General features: G+C 47.4%; 1 protein-coding gene across 3 annotated transcripts in view; it reads left to right on the forward strand.

Annotated features, from left to right (window-relative positions):
* The window catches only part of FRMD4B (FERM domain containing 4B), an 80,329-nt gene that overhangs the window by 59,896 nt on the left and 3,042 nt on the right, over positions 1-17,391 (forward strand). For 2 of the 3 annotated variants that reach the window (XM_041425998.1, XM_041426000.1), the window contains exons 12-22: positions 6,182-6,258; positions 6,664-6,802; positions 7,301-7,442; positions 7,571-7,704; positions 7,795-7,914; positions 9,149-9,377; positions 12,002-12,058; positions 13,508-13,655; positions 14,778-14,903; positions 15,708-16,513; positions 17,091-17,223. In XM_041425998.1, the coding sequence (XP_041281932.1) occupies positions 6,182-6,258; positions 6,664-6,802; positions 7,301-7,442; positions 7,571-7,704; positions 7,795-7,914; positions 9,149-9,377; positions 12,002-12,058; positions 13,508-13,655; positions 14,778-14,903; positions 15,708-16,513; positions 17,091-17,223 (2,111 nt within the window). The remainder of the gene's footprint in view (positions 1-6,181; positions 6,259-6,663; positions 6,803-7,300; positions 7,443-7,570; positions 7,705-7,794; positions 7,915-9,148; positions 9,378-12,001; positions 12,059-13,507; positions 13,656-14,777; positions 14,904-15,707; positions 16,514-17,090; positions 17,224-17,391) is intronic. The other variant, XM_041425999.1, reaches the window with a different exon arrangement.

Genomic DNA, 17,391 nt, shown 5'->3' on the forward strand with positions numbered 1-17,391 from the left:
ATTATTTTGTGTGTCATTTATGAAAATTGTCTTTGTAGATAAAAGCAGTGGCTCCACACTGGCTGGAGGTTATACTGAGCTCACTTGATTATCATCCTGAAGTCTCACAGGGCATTAAAACAGACTTTGGCAACCCTTGTTCAGATTTGAGCTCAGATCTGGGATTAGCTCTGCAGTCCTGCTGCTTTGCAAACATATTCTCTTTCAGTTGCAGTTAATATTGAGAGTCACCTCCTGCTTGGAGGAGTGCCTCCTGCTTGGTGTGAGGTGGCATGCCAAGATCCTGTCCCCAGTATCCTCTGAATCAATTAGGAAAAGTATAAAACAGGTCCCAGGACTTTATTTGTCAATTCAAGCCAGAATAGATCTCCCTTTATCTCTACCCCATTCTTCTCACTGGTGAGGTAAACAATGTAAGTCTTGTTAGTGGAGGGTGTATTAAGGCATGAGTTGAGTTTATTCTGCGTTCAGCCAATATGTGAGGATCCTCTGAGGGCTGGAGAAGGCAGCTTGCTGGCTCTTTGACTTGTTCTCCCACTTCATTGTGTTTCTGTGGGCGACTCCCTCGTGATAAATTAACTGTGTTATCTGAAGAGAAGAACTAATCTTGCTGTGGTATTGTTTCAAATGTCCAAGAATATAATTTCTGCTGTTTGATGTCTTGACTGCATTGTGTTCTCAGAAGTGTTTTTGTTAGCATATACTCGTTTTGAAATAGGGAACATTGAACTCAGGATGGTGTGGGCTGGAAGGAGCCTGAAAGATCATCTCATTTCAACCCTCCTACTGTGCCAGGGACACCTTCCACTGTCCCAGGCTGCTCCAAGCCCTGTCCAGCCTGGCCTTGGACACTCCCAGGGATCCAGGGGCAGCCACAGCTGCTCTGGGTACCTTGTGCCAGGGCCTCATCACCTTCACAATATCCCTAGCTGGATTTAATACTTTCAGGGCTTTAGCCTTCCAAACCTCACCCCTGGCTGCTCAGACAATTTCTGTGTGTTTCTGCCACCCTCTGTAGGGGTCTTTTTGTGACTGAGTTTGTCCAGGAGCTCTTTGTTCATCCTTGCAAGCACCCTGAAACTTTTGCATGACTTTCTCTTTGTTGGGATGCATTGCTCCTGAGCTGTGAGGAGGAGGCATTATGATATTTTCTTAATTCAGCATATGCTAAGAGTTGATGCTGAAAGTTTTCCCTTGCAGAACATTTACTTCATGCAAATTTGCTGTCCTGCTTTGCTGAATATTCAGAACACAGCAGCATTGGAACAGCCTTCTCAGCAGGCAGCTCTAATTAGGCAGAGATTTCTTTTATGGTGTTTATTTCTCACCAAGCCATTGATTTAGATAGAAGATACTAAGCTCACATAATTACTTTAAAAAAAAAAAACAACACAGAGTTTTTATGAGGCTGCTCTGAAATTCAGATCTTTCCAGATGTGCAAAAAGTTGCTTGAACGTCACCTGCTGCAAAACACAAATGTTTTGGGGCAGTTTGATGTGAGACATCTCTGTCTCATAATGCCAGTGCTAGTGAGGACCAGGCATAAAAGCATCATAAGGTATTAGAAAAATATATCATTGAAGAGGTTTTTAAAGGACTGGCTTAATATTTAAGAGATGAAGGATGCCTGCAGGTGAGCTCTGCCGAGTTACGCTGGCACAGGTGGGAGCTGTCTGTCTCCTTCCCTCAGAAGTTGCTGCAGGTGGGGCAGTTTGGCTCTGCTGCCATCTCCTCAGGTGCCTCTCTCCATGAGCAGCAGTGAAACACAGGATTCCAGCTGAAGGCAGGGTGCCAGACAGCTGAGTGCAGCAGAGGGGCTGAAACACAGCCTGCTCCCAGCGCTGCTGCCAGGGTGGTAATTTCCCTCATGGGGTGGGGTGCATTCCTGTGGGCAGAAATCTTTTATGTTTCCTTGCTGTGAATTGCCAGATTTGTCTGCAGATTGCTGTTCCCAGCCAGTTCCTGAGGTGCTGGTTGCTGAGCCTCCTTGCAGGCACTGCACGTACCACGAGGTGCTTTGGAATTGCTTCCCGAGGGAAAAGCTGCTGCAAACACTGTGGCATGGCTTGCACTTCCATGCTGACCTTACCCAAAGACCCTTTGGGTGGAAAGCCAGGGATTTGGGTAATTTAGCTATTGGTCAGAATATGTCACTAACTCCCAGGTGCATTTCTGGCCCATGGGCTGGTGCAGCAGCATGTGGCCACACTGCCCCTGCACTCAGCTGCTCTCCACATTTACACCTCGTTGCAAAAAAAAAAAATCTGTAAAAAAATACTAAAATATCATTTTTTAAACAAAATCCATCAGGCTCACAGCAATACTGACTCAGGAGCCTGAGCAGCTCTCCTGCAGGTCTCTTTGGGCAGGGTCTCTGCCAGCTCCTGCCTGCCATCCTGACAGGGCCGTTCTGAGCCAGCTTGCTCCTGCTGTCAGGCTGGGACAAACTTGCATTTTATTCAAAACTGGATGCAAGATCAGCCAGGGGGAAAACCAGCTGCTGCTTTTAAGGTGTTTGAACATTTAGGCATGCAGTGTCTCTTTGGGCCACCTTAGATTATTACTGTTCTTTTTGTGCAGGAGTGACGGTGATTCCTTTTTGTTCAGTGCTCCCTGGTATCTGGAATTGAATCACAGCAGAAATACAGGGAAGCCTAAACTCGTGGGCTGGAAAAGCAGCAGCTGGGTGGTAGGAGTCTGGCTGGTGCACAGAGGTGCCTGGGTAATGAGATGTGATCAGAGCTGCACCTCCGCCTTCTACAGAAAAAAAAAAAAAATCAGAAAAACAACCCTGACCAGGCCAAGTTCTACTCAGAGTCAGACAGGCCGCCCCTGGGATGCTCAGTAGTTTTCAGGAGCATTTAAGGATCTGACAACCTACATGGATGGGAAGGCTATTAAGAAAACATTAATTAGCTCAGGTGGACTTAATCATCTGGTTAAAGGGAACATACATTGCAAAACTTCCACAAAAACATTTTAATTATTCCTAATTGTTCTTCCAGCCCTCAAAAACCAGTTCCAGATTTCCAGATTTTTTTTTTACCACTCTTTTGTCTTTAAATATGCATGTAGTTTAGGTAAGATTGAAATTAGGAATTATTTAGGAACATGTCTGTACAGGGTAGGGAGTATTTGAAGGGAGCAGGATATCTCTAGAGCAGTGACGGTTTCCTGAGCGTTGCCTTTTGACCATGAGTTAGAAAAATTTCAGTTGAAGAAAGTTATTACTTTATGGCTTTATTCTTGTTTGTATTGCATCCATTTTTTCCCTCTTGTCTTCATGAATCCAAGTGTGTTAGGCAGGAAAGTGTAATACTTTCATTCAGGATTATTTTTCTGTGCATCTGTATAAATATTACTGGCTCAGAACTTACTCTGAAGCTGTTCATTTAACCACCAGCCATTTTTTTACAAGGACCTGAGTTAGGAGGGTTTGTCAGGTAAGGTGATAGCTAAGGCACTTATGTTATTCTTAAGTGAGATAGTTTGAGGACAGGGCACTTTTTAGTCCTCAAGAGCAAAGATGTGTCTTGGGTACACTGCCAATTCCCATCTCTGCTGCTGTGGAACAGCAGAGGGGGGAGCTGCAGTTATCCCAGACTTTGGACAAGGAGGCAGAGATGTCTCGGTGCTGAATGTACCCAGCTGCGAATGCTTGGGGCGCCCGTCAGCTCCTTTTGGGCTGGGATGGATCTCACAGGGTGGGGAGGAAATGGAGCAAAGCTCTACCCACGTCCTGAGGCAGTTCCATGCAGGTTTTCTTAAAAATGCAAACGCCTCCCTTTTTTTTTTTTTTTTAAAGTTTTCTCGGCACTGGAAGTGATCCTGGTGTCGGATTTGCACAGACCCTTGTGCGTCCCTCTGCCGGGGCAGGAGGCTGCTCCAGGTGCTGGGGCTGCTGCGTTTTGTCCTCCTGCCCAACGCGACCCTCCTCACCTTGGGCCAGATGCTCCGTTTTCCCGCAACCCTTAGGGAACGTCGAGCGCATCCGGAGGGGAAAAACCCAAAGGAAGTGATAAAGGGGACGGGGAATCATCCCCCGCCACGATAAGAGGCGCAGCAAGGCAGTTTTTTTTTTTTTCCAGAGGTCATGTTTGAAGCACGCCCATGGTTTTTACGAGCGTGGGAGCGGGCGGCCGGGATGATGCTTCTGGTTGAACCTGCTGCCTCTGGGTGTGAGTCAGGGCTGGCGGGGCCGGGACTCGGCACCGCGGGGACCCCGGGCAGCCCCCACGCCCCTGCCTCCCCACAGACACCCGGGGGGCTCCAAGGGGTGCAGCCCCTCGGCGGAATCCTCCTTGTTCCCTCCGCTGCTGGGTTTTCCCTGTATCTGGGGGGAAGAGGGGTGTGGGAGGCGGCGCGGCGGAGCGGGTGGGTGGTGATGTCAGGCGTGTGTCAGCGCTGGGAGGCGAAGCTGCCAAAGCAGAGCGGCAAGACGGAGGGACGGCACGGCCGCCTGGGCTGTGCCCTGCCCGTGCCAGCCCTGACACTGCCCGGCGGGGCCGGGAAGCCGGGATCGGGATCGGGATCGCGGCGGGGTGAGTGCGGGGCGCGGGGAAGCAGCCGGGGCTGTGCCCGGATCCCGGCTGGGATCGCTGCCGGAGCGCCCACGGGCGCCTGTTGCTCAATGTTTCCTTTGGGTTGTTTCCTTTATTTCCTTTATAAAACGTATTTATTTTCAAAATCAGTGCAGGGTTGTAAAGAGGCGTTTCTGACAGCGGCGTGGCTAGGCAGGAGGGCTGTGAGACAAACAGAAACTTACTGAAGCAGCAGAGGGAAACTTCCACAATCGTCTAGAAAATAACTTATTAATTCTAGTAAATTAATTTTCACTTGGCTTCTCTTTTTCTGCGGCAGGTTCTAATAGTCAGTTGTACTCCTAGGAAAGTTTTAATTAAACAGCGGGAAAGGCTGCTGAAAGAGCCACTTTTCCCCTGAAACACAAATGTGCTGGGCTATGTTTCATTGTATTATGAATGTTTCAGATGCATCACAGCCTCATACGTCATTTTTTACAAAACCTGAAGTGCTTCTGTACTGGGAGGTAGCATGGCATGTCAGGATTTGGCAAAGGCCAGCAGGAATGTTGTGTGTCCTGGGGGTTTCTGGTGTGGTGGCTGCACCCTTGGAGGCTTTGAAAGAACTCCAGTGGGGAAAGGAGGGAGCTGTTGTGAGGCTCTGGGTGCCTCTCCTGGATCCCTGGTGTCCAGGGCTGATCTCTCACTGAACCCTGTCCCTGCCTGCCCAGCTGGATGGAAGCAGTTCCGGTACCTCCGTGTGGGCTGCAGCTCTGGCAAGCAGCTGATGGAAACTGCAGCCTGCTGCTGCACCTGTGCGGCCCAGCATGGTCAGGGGGACATCCCTGGGGACACCGTCTGGGTCCCCATGTACATCCAGGCATCCTGGCACTGCTAGAGGAGGGGGCAGGAGGAGGTGCTGCCGAAACCTGCGCAGCTGGGCTGGGCAGAGGCAGCCCCCCATGGCTCATCCCCAGGGGATGGCTGATGCTGCTGCGAAAGGAGAGCGAATTCAGATGAAATTCTGATCCCACGGGTGCAGCTGCCAAGCCCCAACTGACTTTGATCTCTTCTCCCAGCTGGCACTTTGCAGGAAATATGTGGGTTTCTAGCAGGAGGATGTGCTGGGGGTGGCTTCCTCCTGTAGCTGCTGTTGTTCTGTACATGCTGTACCTCTGCTCCAAAATGTCACGCTGGATGTCTCACGCAGTGTCTTCACAAGAGAAAGGTCTTGGTTTTTCCAAGCTGCTGCCATTCCCTGGGGATGCTCTGACTCAGGGAAGTAGACCATAGTTGTCTATACAATTACTTTGTAAAGAGATTTTTGTGTTTAATCAGAGAGAAAATTACTTTAGCTGCCCTGCCAAGATCTCTGGGAACTTCTAGCAGTGAAATTAGATGTGCTATTGATGGAGGCAGATGTTGTCACTGGCAAAATCCTCAATGTGCAACACATTGTCTGTAAGAGTGTGAAATTACTGAGGGGGCATCCTATACTTATGTGCTTCTTTTAATTGGTGTTATGAATGTAGTTATTGCTCAGTCCATGCCTTAGCTGAGGATACACAGGAATTGTAATTTGCTGAAATTATATCACCTTGGGGTGAGAGGTCTGGTGATTTAGTGACCTTGTTCTGCTTCTCTCTCCCAATTCTCCTAGCTATTTCAATGGAAACAGCTGGAAAATCTCTATTTCCGTGAGAAGAAGTTTGCTGTGGAAGTGCACGATCCCCGCAGGTGAGGCTGGAGGAGGCAGTTCTGTCATGGGGGTTAATCTTTACCCACAGTGGGAGCTCATCACCAGTGTTGGTGGATGGGGTGGGAAGTGCCTCAGAGCTAACCTGAGTTTACTCTGGGCTTTGGGACTGATCCTGATCCAGAGTTTGGCAGGGCAGAGTGGGGCTATCACAGCTCTGGGTGTCCTCTCAAATTCCCTGTGTGTTCATTCAGGGAGTTCTTGGAGCAGGGGGAGGAGTATTTGTCATGGCCAAGTCTGCAGCAGCACTGGGTGATGGGATGAAGGAAATCTGAGTTTTTCCGTCCCTAAAATAAAGGCTGAGCCTCACCTGGTTAAGAGAGAGGATTATGGACTTTAAACCTCAAAGACCTGCCTTGAAATTGCATTTCTTTTCACCTCCTCAGAATTTCAGTGTCAAGAAGGACCTTTGGTCAGAGTGGGCTGGTGGTGCAGACCTGGTATGCAAACACTTCCCTGATCAAGTCCATCTGGGTGATGGCAATCAGTCAGCACCAGTTTTACTTGGACAGGAAGCAAAGCAAAGTAAGTTATGAGGAATTTTACTGCAAGCATGGATTTCAACACCTTTCCTGTATATCCTTCAGCACGTGTTTTTCCACGGATGAACTGCTCTCCAGAGAAAAACTGCAAATTGTTTTTGTCAGCTTTTTGAGCAGTCTCTTAGTGGTGGTACTGGTATTCAATCCATTTTAGCCTGCCTGCAGTTAAGGCCTATGGAAGTGTAATCATGGAAGAGGGAATTCCCATGTCTGGGTGTCTAATCTGCCTTTTCTTTTGTCTCCTTTCCTGTGTTTGTTTTGGAAGCTGTAGAGATTTTGAGCTGGGAGATGGTTCAGGTTTTGGGGGAGAGGGGAAAGGAGTGCCAAACAGCCCTTGTATACCACAAGCACCCGTGTGATGCTGTTGCTTTAGCCCTTAATTTTGTGGGAGATGGTGTGTGAAATGTCATCATCTGTGATGTGTTCTGAAGTTAATTAGAGGTAACTCAATGAGGCTGTTGGGTTTTTTTAACTCCTTCAGGCAAAAATTCCATCAGCCAGAAGTTTGGATGATATCGCCATGGATCTGACAGAGATGGGAACTCCAAAAGTGTCAAAGCTGGTGACTTTGGAGGCCAAGAACCAGCTTATTATGGCCAGCAATGGCAGTTTGATCTCATCAGGTAATACTGCATGTAAATGTGAAGTAGCCAAGTTTAAAGAGGCTTGTTTGTTAAAAGGCAAATGAAACTACCAGACAATTAAAACGGCCTTTACCTGGAAATCCTCTAATACAGAGTGTGTTTCCCAGGTTCACAGGATTCAGAGGTCAGTGAAGAACAAAAGAAGGAGAAAATTATGGAACTAAAGAAAAAAGAGAAACTCCTTCAGGAAAAACTGCTTCAGAAAGTTGAGGAGCTGAAGAAAATCTGCCTGCGAGAGGCGGTGAGAACTGCACCTCACAGTGGGCTCGGGCAGGTGGGAGCCCTCTTCTCCCCCTGGGCCTTACCTGGAGCCCTCTCTGTTGTTCCCCAGGAGCTGACAGGGAAGATGCCCAAGGAGTATCCCCTGGGTGCTGGAGAGGAGCCTCCCCAGGTGAGGCGGCGCGTTGGCACGGCGTTCAAGCTGGATGACAACCTGCTCCCCAGTGAGGAGGTGAGCCTGGCAACTTGTTTGCACAGGGGGCTGGGGTGGCCAGACCAGTGGCCAAACACACTTGTAGATAATCCAGCTCTTCCCTGGGGGTTTTAAGAGGAGGCAGCTGGAGCAGTTGCTTGTGTGGAGTGGGAAATTTTGGTGGGTTCTGCCCTTCTTTCAGCCACGCTTTGAACTGACCGGAAAAATCGGCTGTTTCTAAAGGCCTTAAGTTCACCCTGCATGAACCCCTGCATGAATTTTAATGAATATTTTGCTGCTAATTAGAGAAGATCAGGTGCATAATGCCATTTGGGCAGCCCATGGCTTTTCTGAAGCATTCACTTGTGTCATGTTGGGATGGTGCTTGAACACAGAACGTGGCAGGGGTGTGCTCTGTCTCCCTTGCAAAATCATCTGTCTGTGAGCATAGTTTTGTGACAGGTGACAGGAGGAGGAGTTTTATCTGTGGCTTAATGAAGATTCCACCTGTGTAAAACCTCCCTGCATTGCTCAAGAGGCTAAAATGAACTTTGCTGGCAGGGACTGACTCGAGTGATAGGGTAATTCAGATGTTTGCAGTTTCTGGACACACGCCATTCCCCCTCATTCCTTGTGAGATTTGTTAACAAGCTGTATCATCCAACTAAGTAGGTGTTGGGCACTTGGCATCTGTCTTTTACCAGAAACTCACTGCCCTGCCTCACAGGGCTGGTGTGCTCCTTGTCTGCAGCAAAGTGATTTTGTGGACTGCTTAAATGCTATTAAACCAAAATCCTGCTGACCAGATTTAATAACGTGTTGCTTAGCACTTCTGCATTCCCTTTCATGTGAGCTTCTCAAAGTAGTTTACAAACAATTAATTAAAGCCTGAAACTCCCTCTTACGTAGGTATGGGGATACCAAATTCCATTTTTATATTCTCTGAAGTAGGGAGAGATTTTGAACGATGTTTTCAGGATTGGACTCATACCAGGAGGTTTAGCAGCCTAAACCTGAATTTAAGAGCCTGTGTTATGTCACCTGGGCTTCAGAACTTTGGACCTTGCCCAAGAGATCTCAAAATTGTACTCTAGTCAGAAATAAGATCTAAGAATTTCATATGCTGAGATTGTCTTGTGTATAAACTTTGGTATTTCTGTATTTTGTGCTCAAGATTTCACTTCATCACCACAAAACTAGATCTTTTTATTAATGACTTTCATTGATAATTTCTCTCTGGAGTATAAGCAAATAACCTCTCATGAATTTGCAGGATCCTACTTTGCAGGACTTGGAGAGCAATTTTATCATACACCAAAAGCTGGTGGAAGCTGCAAAGAAACTTGCCAGCGAGCCAGACCTCTGCAAAAACGTGAAGAAGAAAAGAAAGCAAGAGTATGCTGATGCTGTTAAAAAGCTGCAAGAGATAGAAAACTCCATAAATGAATACAGAATCAAGTGTGGCAAAAAACCAACCCAGAAATCAACTCTGGCTCTACCAGGTGAGAGAATTCCCTGTGTTCTGATGGAAACAGGAGGGGAAAAGAGCAATTTGGCTGACTTAGAAACTTTGTGTACATCTTTTCTATATGGTTTTTATCTTCTCCAATGCAGTTAAATAAGAAAAAGATGAAACTGCTGCATCTGATACACTCAGTGCACTGGTGTAGGCTGGGGGCAGAGTAGGCCACAGTTTTAGGAACAAGCACAGGCATGTTCCAGCACCAGGTATGGGCTGAAGGTGCTGTGCACAGAAAGACTGGCAGCAACACCTTGGATGAAGCTTTTCTGATGCCTGAATTCCTGGTGGGATGAGTGCATTTATACATCTGAGCTGTCACATGCAACATCTCTCCCCATCCCTCCCGTGGTGCTTCTGTTCCAGCAGAAATAGAGCAGGCAGGGTTTTCTGCAGGATGAAGGACATTGCTTCTTGATTCAAAATTCCTGATTTCCCAGAAGTCATAAGTGATCTTCAGGAGTTTATGAATGCAGTTAGTAGCCGACAGATTTTTGAGTAAATCCATTTGTCACTGATGAGCGCAGTAAAAGCAGATACTCTTGGCCCCTCCATTCTTAGTGTGTTTCTCCTAAGAGAAGTGAGATTCTTGCTGCTTTGTAGGGTAAGTGTGAAAACCTGTTAGTCCCCAAGCCAACTGAAGGAGTTTTGGATCCTTACCCCGACACACCACGGCATCACTGGGCTATCCATCATCGCAGAGTGATTATTCTGGAAGGCTGATGATCGGCATTTAATGTGGCCCAGCTTGTTCCTGATTGACAGAGGGGAGGGAAACATCTGTCTTTCCAGTCTCTTGCTCACCAGTCTGGATACTGATTGTGGAAGGTCCTGTATTACCTGGAGCACCTGCTGTGTGGTAATGACCAGGAAGGCTGGTGAACAGAGATCATCCATCCGTCTATGGGCGCTATTGTTTGTTGCTGGCAGTTTCTTTCTCTGTTGTCCAAGCCAGCAATAAGCAGCTGCATTCCTTTCCATTGCCAGGCTCTCACCCTGCAGTGTGTATTTGTTTACCTGAAGCAGAGCTGTGCCCTGCTTCAGTAATTGATTTTATGTGTAGCCTTGTCACCGTCACCAGCAGTGCTCTCGAGCTCCAGGTGTGGGTTTCAGAAGGCTGAGCAGTGATGAGTCACTTGAGTCTGTGAATTCAGGGAATGACTTGTTAGAAGTAATATGTTAAATAGTCCCATTGATTTATTGAATCAAACCATAGCTGTTTCCATCCCAGCCCCAAGGGTAGGAGGTGAAGGACATATTTGACTGCTTTCTGTGTTCCACTTTCTCTTCTCTTTCCTCCCTCTGTAGCCCAGAGTTTCTTCCTCCTTTGCAGGGAGTTGCACAGACCTGGGATTTAAATTCAGATATGTCACCATATTTGAATATGTCAGCATTGCACACCCCCCCTGAATCCAGCTCTGTAGCTTTAGGCTGGCTTTTTTCTTTTCCTCGGCAGTCTTTGTTCCTCCCCATGCTGGGCCCAGTTCCATGTTTTACCACCCTGTGGTCAAATCCACATTAATCAGCTCCCCTGGAGCTTTTTCCCAGTGTCAGGTTGCAAGCAGAGCTGCAGCCCATCCTCGGTGGTCTGACAAGTCTCCCCAGGGCAGGGGCCAGTCCTGATTTTTGCTGTTTTTGAACAGCTGCTCTATTTACTGCATTCTTGTAACCAGAGCTTTCCTGGCAGCAAATTGTGACAGCAGGAGCAATGTACATTGCACGTGCTGAGGCACAAGCAGGTGTCATACCCAGAGTGGCTGCCACTCTCATTTTTTGTTGCTTCCTTTCTCTCATGCTTGAAGATTCATGGAGGTTTTTTACCCCACCAGTGCTGTATCTTGCCAGAAACAGCCTAGGCATTGAGCTGTTTGTGGGTTGATTGTCTCTAGTTCAGCCTCATTTCTCTGCTGCTGGTGGTCTACTCCAAACCTGAGTGAGGACAGGCTGTTTCTCATTGTGTAGCATCAAGGTGAGACAGGTACAGTGAAGTGCTGTGAATAAACAACAAAATGTAAAAGAAACAAAAAATTAGTATGCCCATGCAGCAGTTCCTGTTTTCTGTGTTGCTGGAATTTGCAATACCTTGATGGAAATCAGTGGAATTACTCTGGATTGATCTTAGTTTAATTGAAACAGGATCTGTATACTGATGAAACATTCAAAAGTGAGTGCCAGATTTTAAAAGGCTTTTTGTACCTACCTGGTGGGGTTTCAGGTGTACCTAGAGGAGATTAGCTGCTAACAGCCAAGATCTACATGTCTGTGTAGGCTCCTGACTCCTACTGAAGCTCCAAAACACCCTGTGAGATCTGTTGGAAGTGGGGTGGAAAACACCTTTGTAAATCTTGGCCTGATTCCTGCTGCAGATTAAAATTTAAGAAAAAAAAAAATCTCCTTTGATAATTGCTTGGGTCGCTTGCTGAACTGCAGTGAACACACAGAGTGATGATGCACCAGGACTGTCTTTGGGCTGTGGGGGCTAAAGAATAAGGATTGCAGTGTTACAAGTATCAGCTGGCTCTGAAACTCTAGGAAATAAACTGTATTAAGATATTTGTAAGTTGATGTTGGCTCTTTTATGCTTAAAGTGTTTGTTTTTATTCACAGATGATATCATTCCATCCGAGAGCAGCTCCCTGTCAGACACAACCACCTATGATGATGGTATGATGCTTACCCTTTTTTTCCCCAGGAAGTTTGTCTATTCAGAGATATTTCTTTGACTTAATGTCCTTTAGCATGTCCCATCCCTGGAAGTGTTCAAGGCCAGGCTGGACAGGGCTTTGAGCAAAACCTTTTAGAGGAAAGTGTTCCTGCCCATGGCAGGGAGTTGGAATGAGATTAAGGTCTCTTCCAGTACAAGTCATTATATGATTCTGTAATTTTGGTGGCTTTTGATGATAAATTACTTTATAGAAGAGGAAAAAATAGCTACTCAGGAATGTCCTTCCTCTTAATGGGTTGGTTTCTGAAAGGTTCTGCTGTGTGAGCTCACCTGAGTCATCTTTAGAGAAGGAAGTTGGTTTTAACATGACCAGCCTGCAAGCTGAGGACACTGTGAGTGTCAAATACGTTCTCCCTAGGGCCTGGCCTAGAACTGAAGGACTTACAAATTGGGAGAATTAGCCCAGCCCTTCTGCCCTCACAGCTATCATAAAACATAGAGAAAGGTGGAATAGTCACAGATACTAATGCTCTATTTACGTTTATCTGTTCCCTAGTGAGCTTGCATCTTGCATGGGTTGGTGTTTGCTCAGCTTACTCATTTCACACACACACCCACAGACACACTCACACCCTGTTCCACAAGGTGGAAAGGACTTGGCCTGCCTCTCCCTTAAACTGGATAATCGTCATTTGGGGACAAACATTATCTAAATAATTACTCACTTTTCAGTTCGAGCCTGATTTGGATCTCCCTTTGTCCCAGTTTTAGACTTGTACAAACCAGGTGTTGCTGTAAAATGGATTTACACCTGATTCCTGCTTGTACAAGTAGAAGTGGAGCCAGGCTTGTGAACATATTCTCTGTGATGCTCATCCTGCATTTATATGTATTAGTTGGAGTTTCCTGTTGGCTCTGTCGGGACCTGGTTGTGCCCTAAGCTAAGTGAGAACAAGGATCAAACCAGCATCTTCCCAATTGCCTTCAGCCAAATGTGTCTGTCAGTTGTCTTTGCTCATTCAGTCGCTTTTGAAGTCAGTCTCTTTTAGGTTGTGTTTCAAAATTAATTCTTAAAATGTCATTTTCAAGAGCTGGAAGGTGAGGGAGAGGAACTGGCCTTTGCAGAGGCTGAGCTTGTCTGCTTGGCTCTGGAAAGGATTGCTCTGCAAACAGATGTTTTCCCAGGAAGTTCCATTCTGTGATCTGGCACAGCCCCAAGCTGGGTGTAGTCTCCATAGGAGTTGGTGCTGCTGGGATCTGTAGGAACCTCCACGATGTCCTGTCTGTGTGGACAGAGCTCAGTGCAGGCAGGAAATCTTCTCTAGATCTAAAGCTCCTGTCATTGTCTCTGTACTGCAAAGTGCTTCTCCTTGAGGGCCACAGATTTGCACACAGGGCAGAAATATCAGGGATTTTGCTCTAACAAAGTGCATATTCCTTTCCAACAGTCAGTGAATCCCTTCCTGCAGCAGCACAGAGACCCAGCTCTGCACAGCTTTCTCCAAGACTTCCCCCACCAAAGTCCCTTGGCGTGGAGAGAATTCATCTCAGGAAGTCATCCGTAAATGAGCAGCTCTTGGAAAGCAGACACTCCAGGTAGGCACACCTCAGTGCTGCTGCACTCTGCACGGCTGGCATGAGCTGCATCCTGTCCCTGCTGAGCATTCCAGCAGAGCCCCCTGCCTCTGTGCTGTTCTGGGCTTACAGGGATTGGGGATGGGAGCTGGATTTCCTGGCTAGGAACAAAAGTTGACACAGTATCTCAAACCAAAGAGTAGTGTAGTTTTTGTGAAGAGGTTTGAGATGGGTGAGAAATATAATAGCGAGGACTGCATTTAAGGAGTTGCTTGTGCTGTCATTCTTATGTCAGTTTCTGGGCTTTTTCAGTGTTCATTTAACAACTTGTCATTTTCCTGATGACTGTGCTTAGTAAATTCAGGCAGCACCAAACCCTACCCATCCCTCCTGATGGTATCAATATTTCAGCAGGTACATTATCAAAGCAGACATAATTCATGTGAGGCCTGATAGAGAATTCTCTGTTTACAAGCAGAGTTACTGGGATTCAGACAGCTTCCATCATTTGTGTCAGCTGTGTATCCATCCCAAATCTATGGGATTTGAGCACTTTGTGAGCTAGGACAGCTCCCTGGAGCACATCAGTAGCAGTAGGTTTGCAGGTGATTTTGTGATCGTGTCAGATCCGGTGCTAGCTAGCAGCTGTACCCAGTGTAGGGATTCCCACTGATCCTGTGATTTCTTGGACTGTCTTGTATGAGCAGGCTGTTAAAGACACACTTATGAACGTTTTAGAGTTTTGAGCAATGCCATGTCCTCTCATCTGTCCCTCAAGACTAGCAGAACACTCCTCCCCATGAAGTTCAGAAGTCAAATTATAGCCATAGGTACCCATTCAACTGTGATGTGCTTCATTTGAAAACCTAATTCATTTGCTTCTCTGTTACCTGCTCTGTCTCTTCTCGATGGTTCTGTCCTTTGGCAGCAGCTTGTCCTGCTGCTCACCCTGTGAAGAGCTCCCTTTAACCACAGGAAGGGGTTGAATTTTCCTTCCTATTTAACAACTCTCTTTCTCACACATCCAGTTACGTTTGTTCCGCCCTTTCTTCTGTTTCTCCAAGACTTCAGTTGCCCATGCTGGGTGTGCTGTGACTTGTGTTGGGACTTTTAACCTCACTGGCTTTGTCTGCTCTGCTGCAGGGACGTGCTCTCGACGCACAGCAGCCCTTTCCGCACGCTGGAGCGGCCGGCGCAGCCCCAGGGCGGGAGGAGCATGCCCACCACCCCCGTGCTCACCCGCAACGCCTACAGCAGCAGCCACCTGCAGTAAGGGACCTGGGCTCTGTGTGCCACACCTGCCTGGGGAAGCACGGGAGTCAGAGCAAATGGTGTTGAGAGGGAAGAGGGTTGTTGGCTGGGCGGTTTTCCCACAGCAGGGTCAGGATTTCAGAATGTTGGGTAGAGATATTACTATGGGAAGCCAGTCCGTGGTGGAGAGGAAGAGATGCTAAGAATCTTAGAATGTTGCCAAGAGCTCAGGGTTTGTTTGTAATGCAGCCTTGAGAGACAGATCCAAAGGGAGCCCATCTTCCCATGTTCTGCTCCAAGCTCATTACTTTTGTAGTATTCATAGATTATATAATTCCATCATACAATTCCTTTTTTCTAAAAGGAAAAGCCTGATGGAGAGTTCTATGTTTACCAGCAGAGTTACCGAGATTCAGACAGCTTCCATCATTAGTGTTGGCTGTGTCTATGACATTTGGACACTTTATGTGCTAGAACAGCTCCATGGAGCACATCAGTAGGTTTGCAGGTGATTGAGGGAGCCCTCCCGTAAATCATTAGCAAATGTATGTTTGTGACCTTAGCTCAGTGTGTCCCTGTCACAGATTAACCTTGCTCAGCCTGACATATTATTATAATGCAGATCTCCTACTATTGCAGCCAATAAATTCAGCCAAACTGATTTCTGTGCATTGCAAATACTCTGTGTGGAAACATAAGGCAGGATTTGTGTTGTGTTTGGATTGGGGAGGCAGCTGACCTGTCCTTGCATGCTCTCCCCAGCTCTTTGTGTATATTTGTGTGAGACTTGCCTTTAACCAGCCAACATCTGTGTTGTTCTAGGCCAGATGTTTCCCCACACCACTGCCGGCAGCGCAGCGGAAGTCTGGAATCCCAGACCCACCTGCTGTCCGAGACTCCTGCAGAAAAGCCAGCCTTCTCCCTCTCCAAGTCCCAGCGGAGCAGCAGCACAGAGATCCTGGACGATGGATCATCCTACACCAGCCAGTCAAGTGCAGAGTATTACTGCGTGACACCCACTCCCAATCCCTATTACACCACTCAGACTCTCGACAACAGGACCAGGGGTCGAAGACGGTCCAAGAAACACAACATTTCTGCTGCAAGTTCAGGAAGCATGCCAAACCTGGCCCATAAGGACGTCCGCAGTGGTGTCTTCCACAAAAACCAGGAGCAGCCTTCCTCCAGTTACTATATTTCTGGATACTCCCCGTACACTGAGCCTGACGTTTACTACAACGGGGGCTACGTTTACGAGAGTGACACGGAGGGGCAGTACAGTGTCAACCCCTCCTACCGCTCATCGGCACATTACGGATACGAGCGGTACAGGGAATTCCGCTCCTACCACGAGGACGAGGTGGACAGAGTTCCACACAACCCCTACGCCACCCTCAGGCTCCCCAGGAAGCAAGTTGCTAAAACGGAGCACATAACCAAAAACATTCACAAGGCCTTAGTAGCAGAGCATCTCCGGGGCTGGTACCAGCGTGCCTCCGGCCAGAAGGAGCAGGGTCACGGCCTGCAGGCAGGCTTTGAGTCTGACAGAGGATCTCAGAGGAGTTTGGGCTTTGCTGGTCTGCAGACGCCGTGCTCTCCAAGCAGTCGGGTGTCGTCTTTCTCTTCGGGTAATGTCTGATTTCATCTGTGCTGAGTGTTTTTCCAAGTCCCTGCTGTGCTGTCGGTTCTGCCCCCTGTCACTGCTTCAGTGAACTCAGCGGCGTGGAAGCCAGGCCAGGGCTCTGTCCTGAAAGGCTGATGAGGAGCCAAGTAGGATCTTGTTCTGTTCTTGGAAGGAAAGTCTTGCTTGTTATCTTCTCCTAAGGGTAAATCAGCCTTTTGCTCTTTGTGTAAGCACAGTAACCCAGAGAAGGACAAAGAGCATTTGAGTTTGACAGGTGTATTTAGCAACTAGAAGCAGTATACAAAGCTTCATGCCATGTAAATGCAGTGGCTGTGATGGCTTCCAAGACAGTCTATTGAGCATCACTGACTGTGTCAGAAAGGACTTTAAGAGCTCCAGAATGCCACCTGTACAGTGCTTGCCTCCCTACAGAGCTTGTAAATCATATTTTGTGTTTGCATTGTCTGCCTGTGTCCTGCAAAACCCCATAGAGATCGCTGATGGCAATTGTCTTGTTTGGCTCAGCTGATTTAGCTGAAGAAAGGTGTAATTTGTTGTAATCCTTTTCTTTTTAATTCCAGCATCTTCTACAAACACTGCTGGGAACTGGAGAACCCCCCTTGCACTGGGAATTTCAGACTACGATACGTTGTCTCATTCCTCCTACGCCAGCTGTTATGGGAATGTTTATGGCAACCTTCCTTTGCAGAGCAGGTGAGTAGAATATATGAACATTTTCTGCCCTTCCTCCTGCACGTCACAGGCTCTTAAGTCTTCTGAGCAAATCAGCTTGATTTCCAAGAGCCAGGATGAAGAGTATTTATAAAATTGGTGTTGTGAGGGCAGTTTTCTGTGTGGAGCAGATGAGCTGCACCACTACTA

Source organism: Onychostruthus taczanowskii, unplaced genomic scaffold, assembly GCF_017590055.1.
Source record: "Onychostruthus taczanowskii isolate IOZ18803 unplaced genomic scaffold, ASM1759005v1 scaffold9, whole genome shotgun sequence".
Classification (NCBI taxonomy): Eukaryota; Metazoa; Chordata; class Aves; order Passeriformes; family Passeridae; genus Onychostruthus; species Onychostruthus taczanowskii.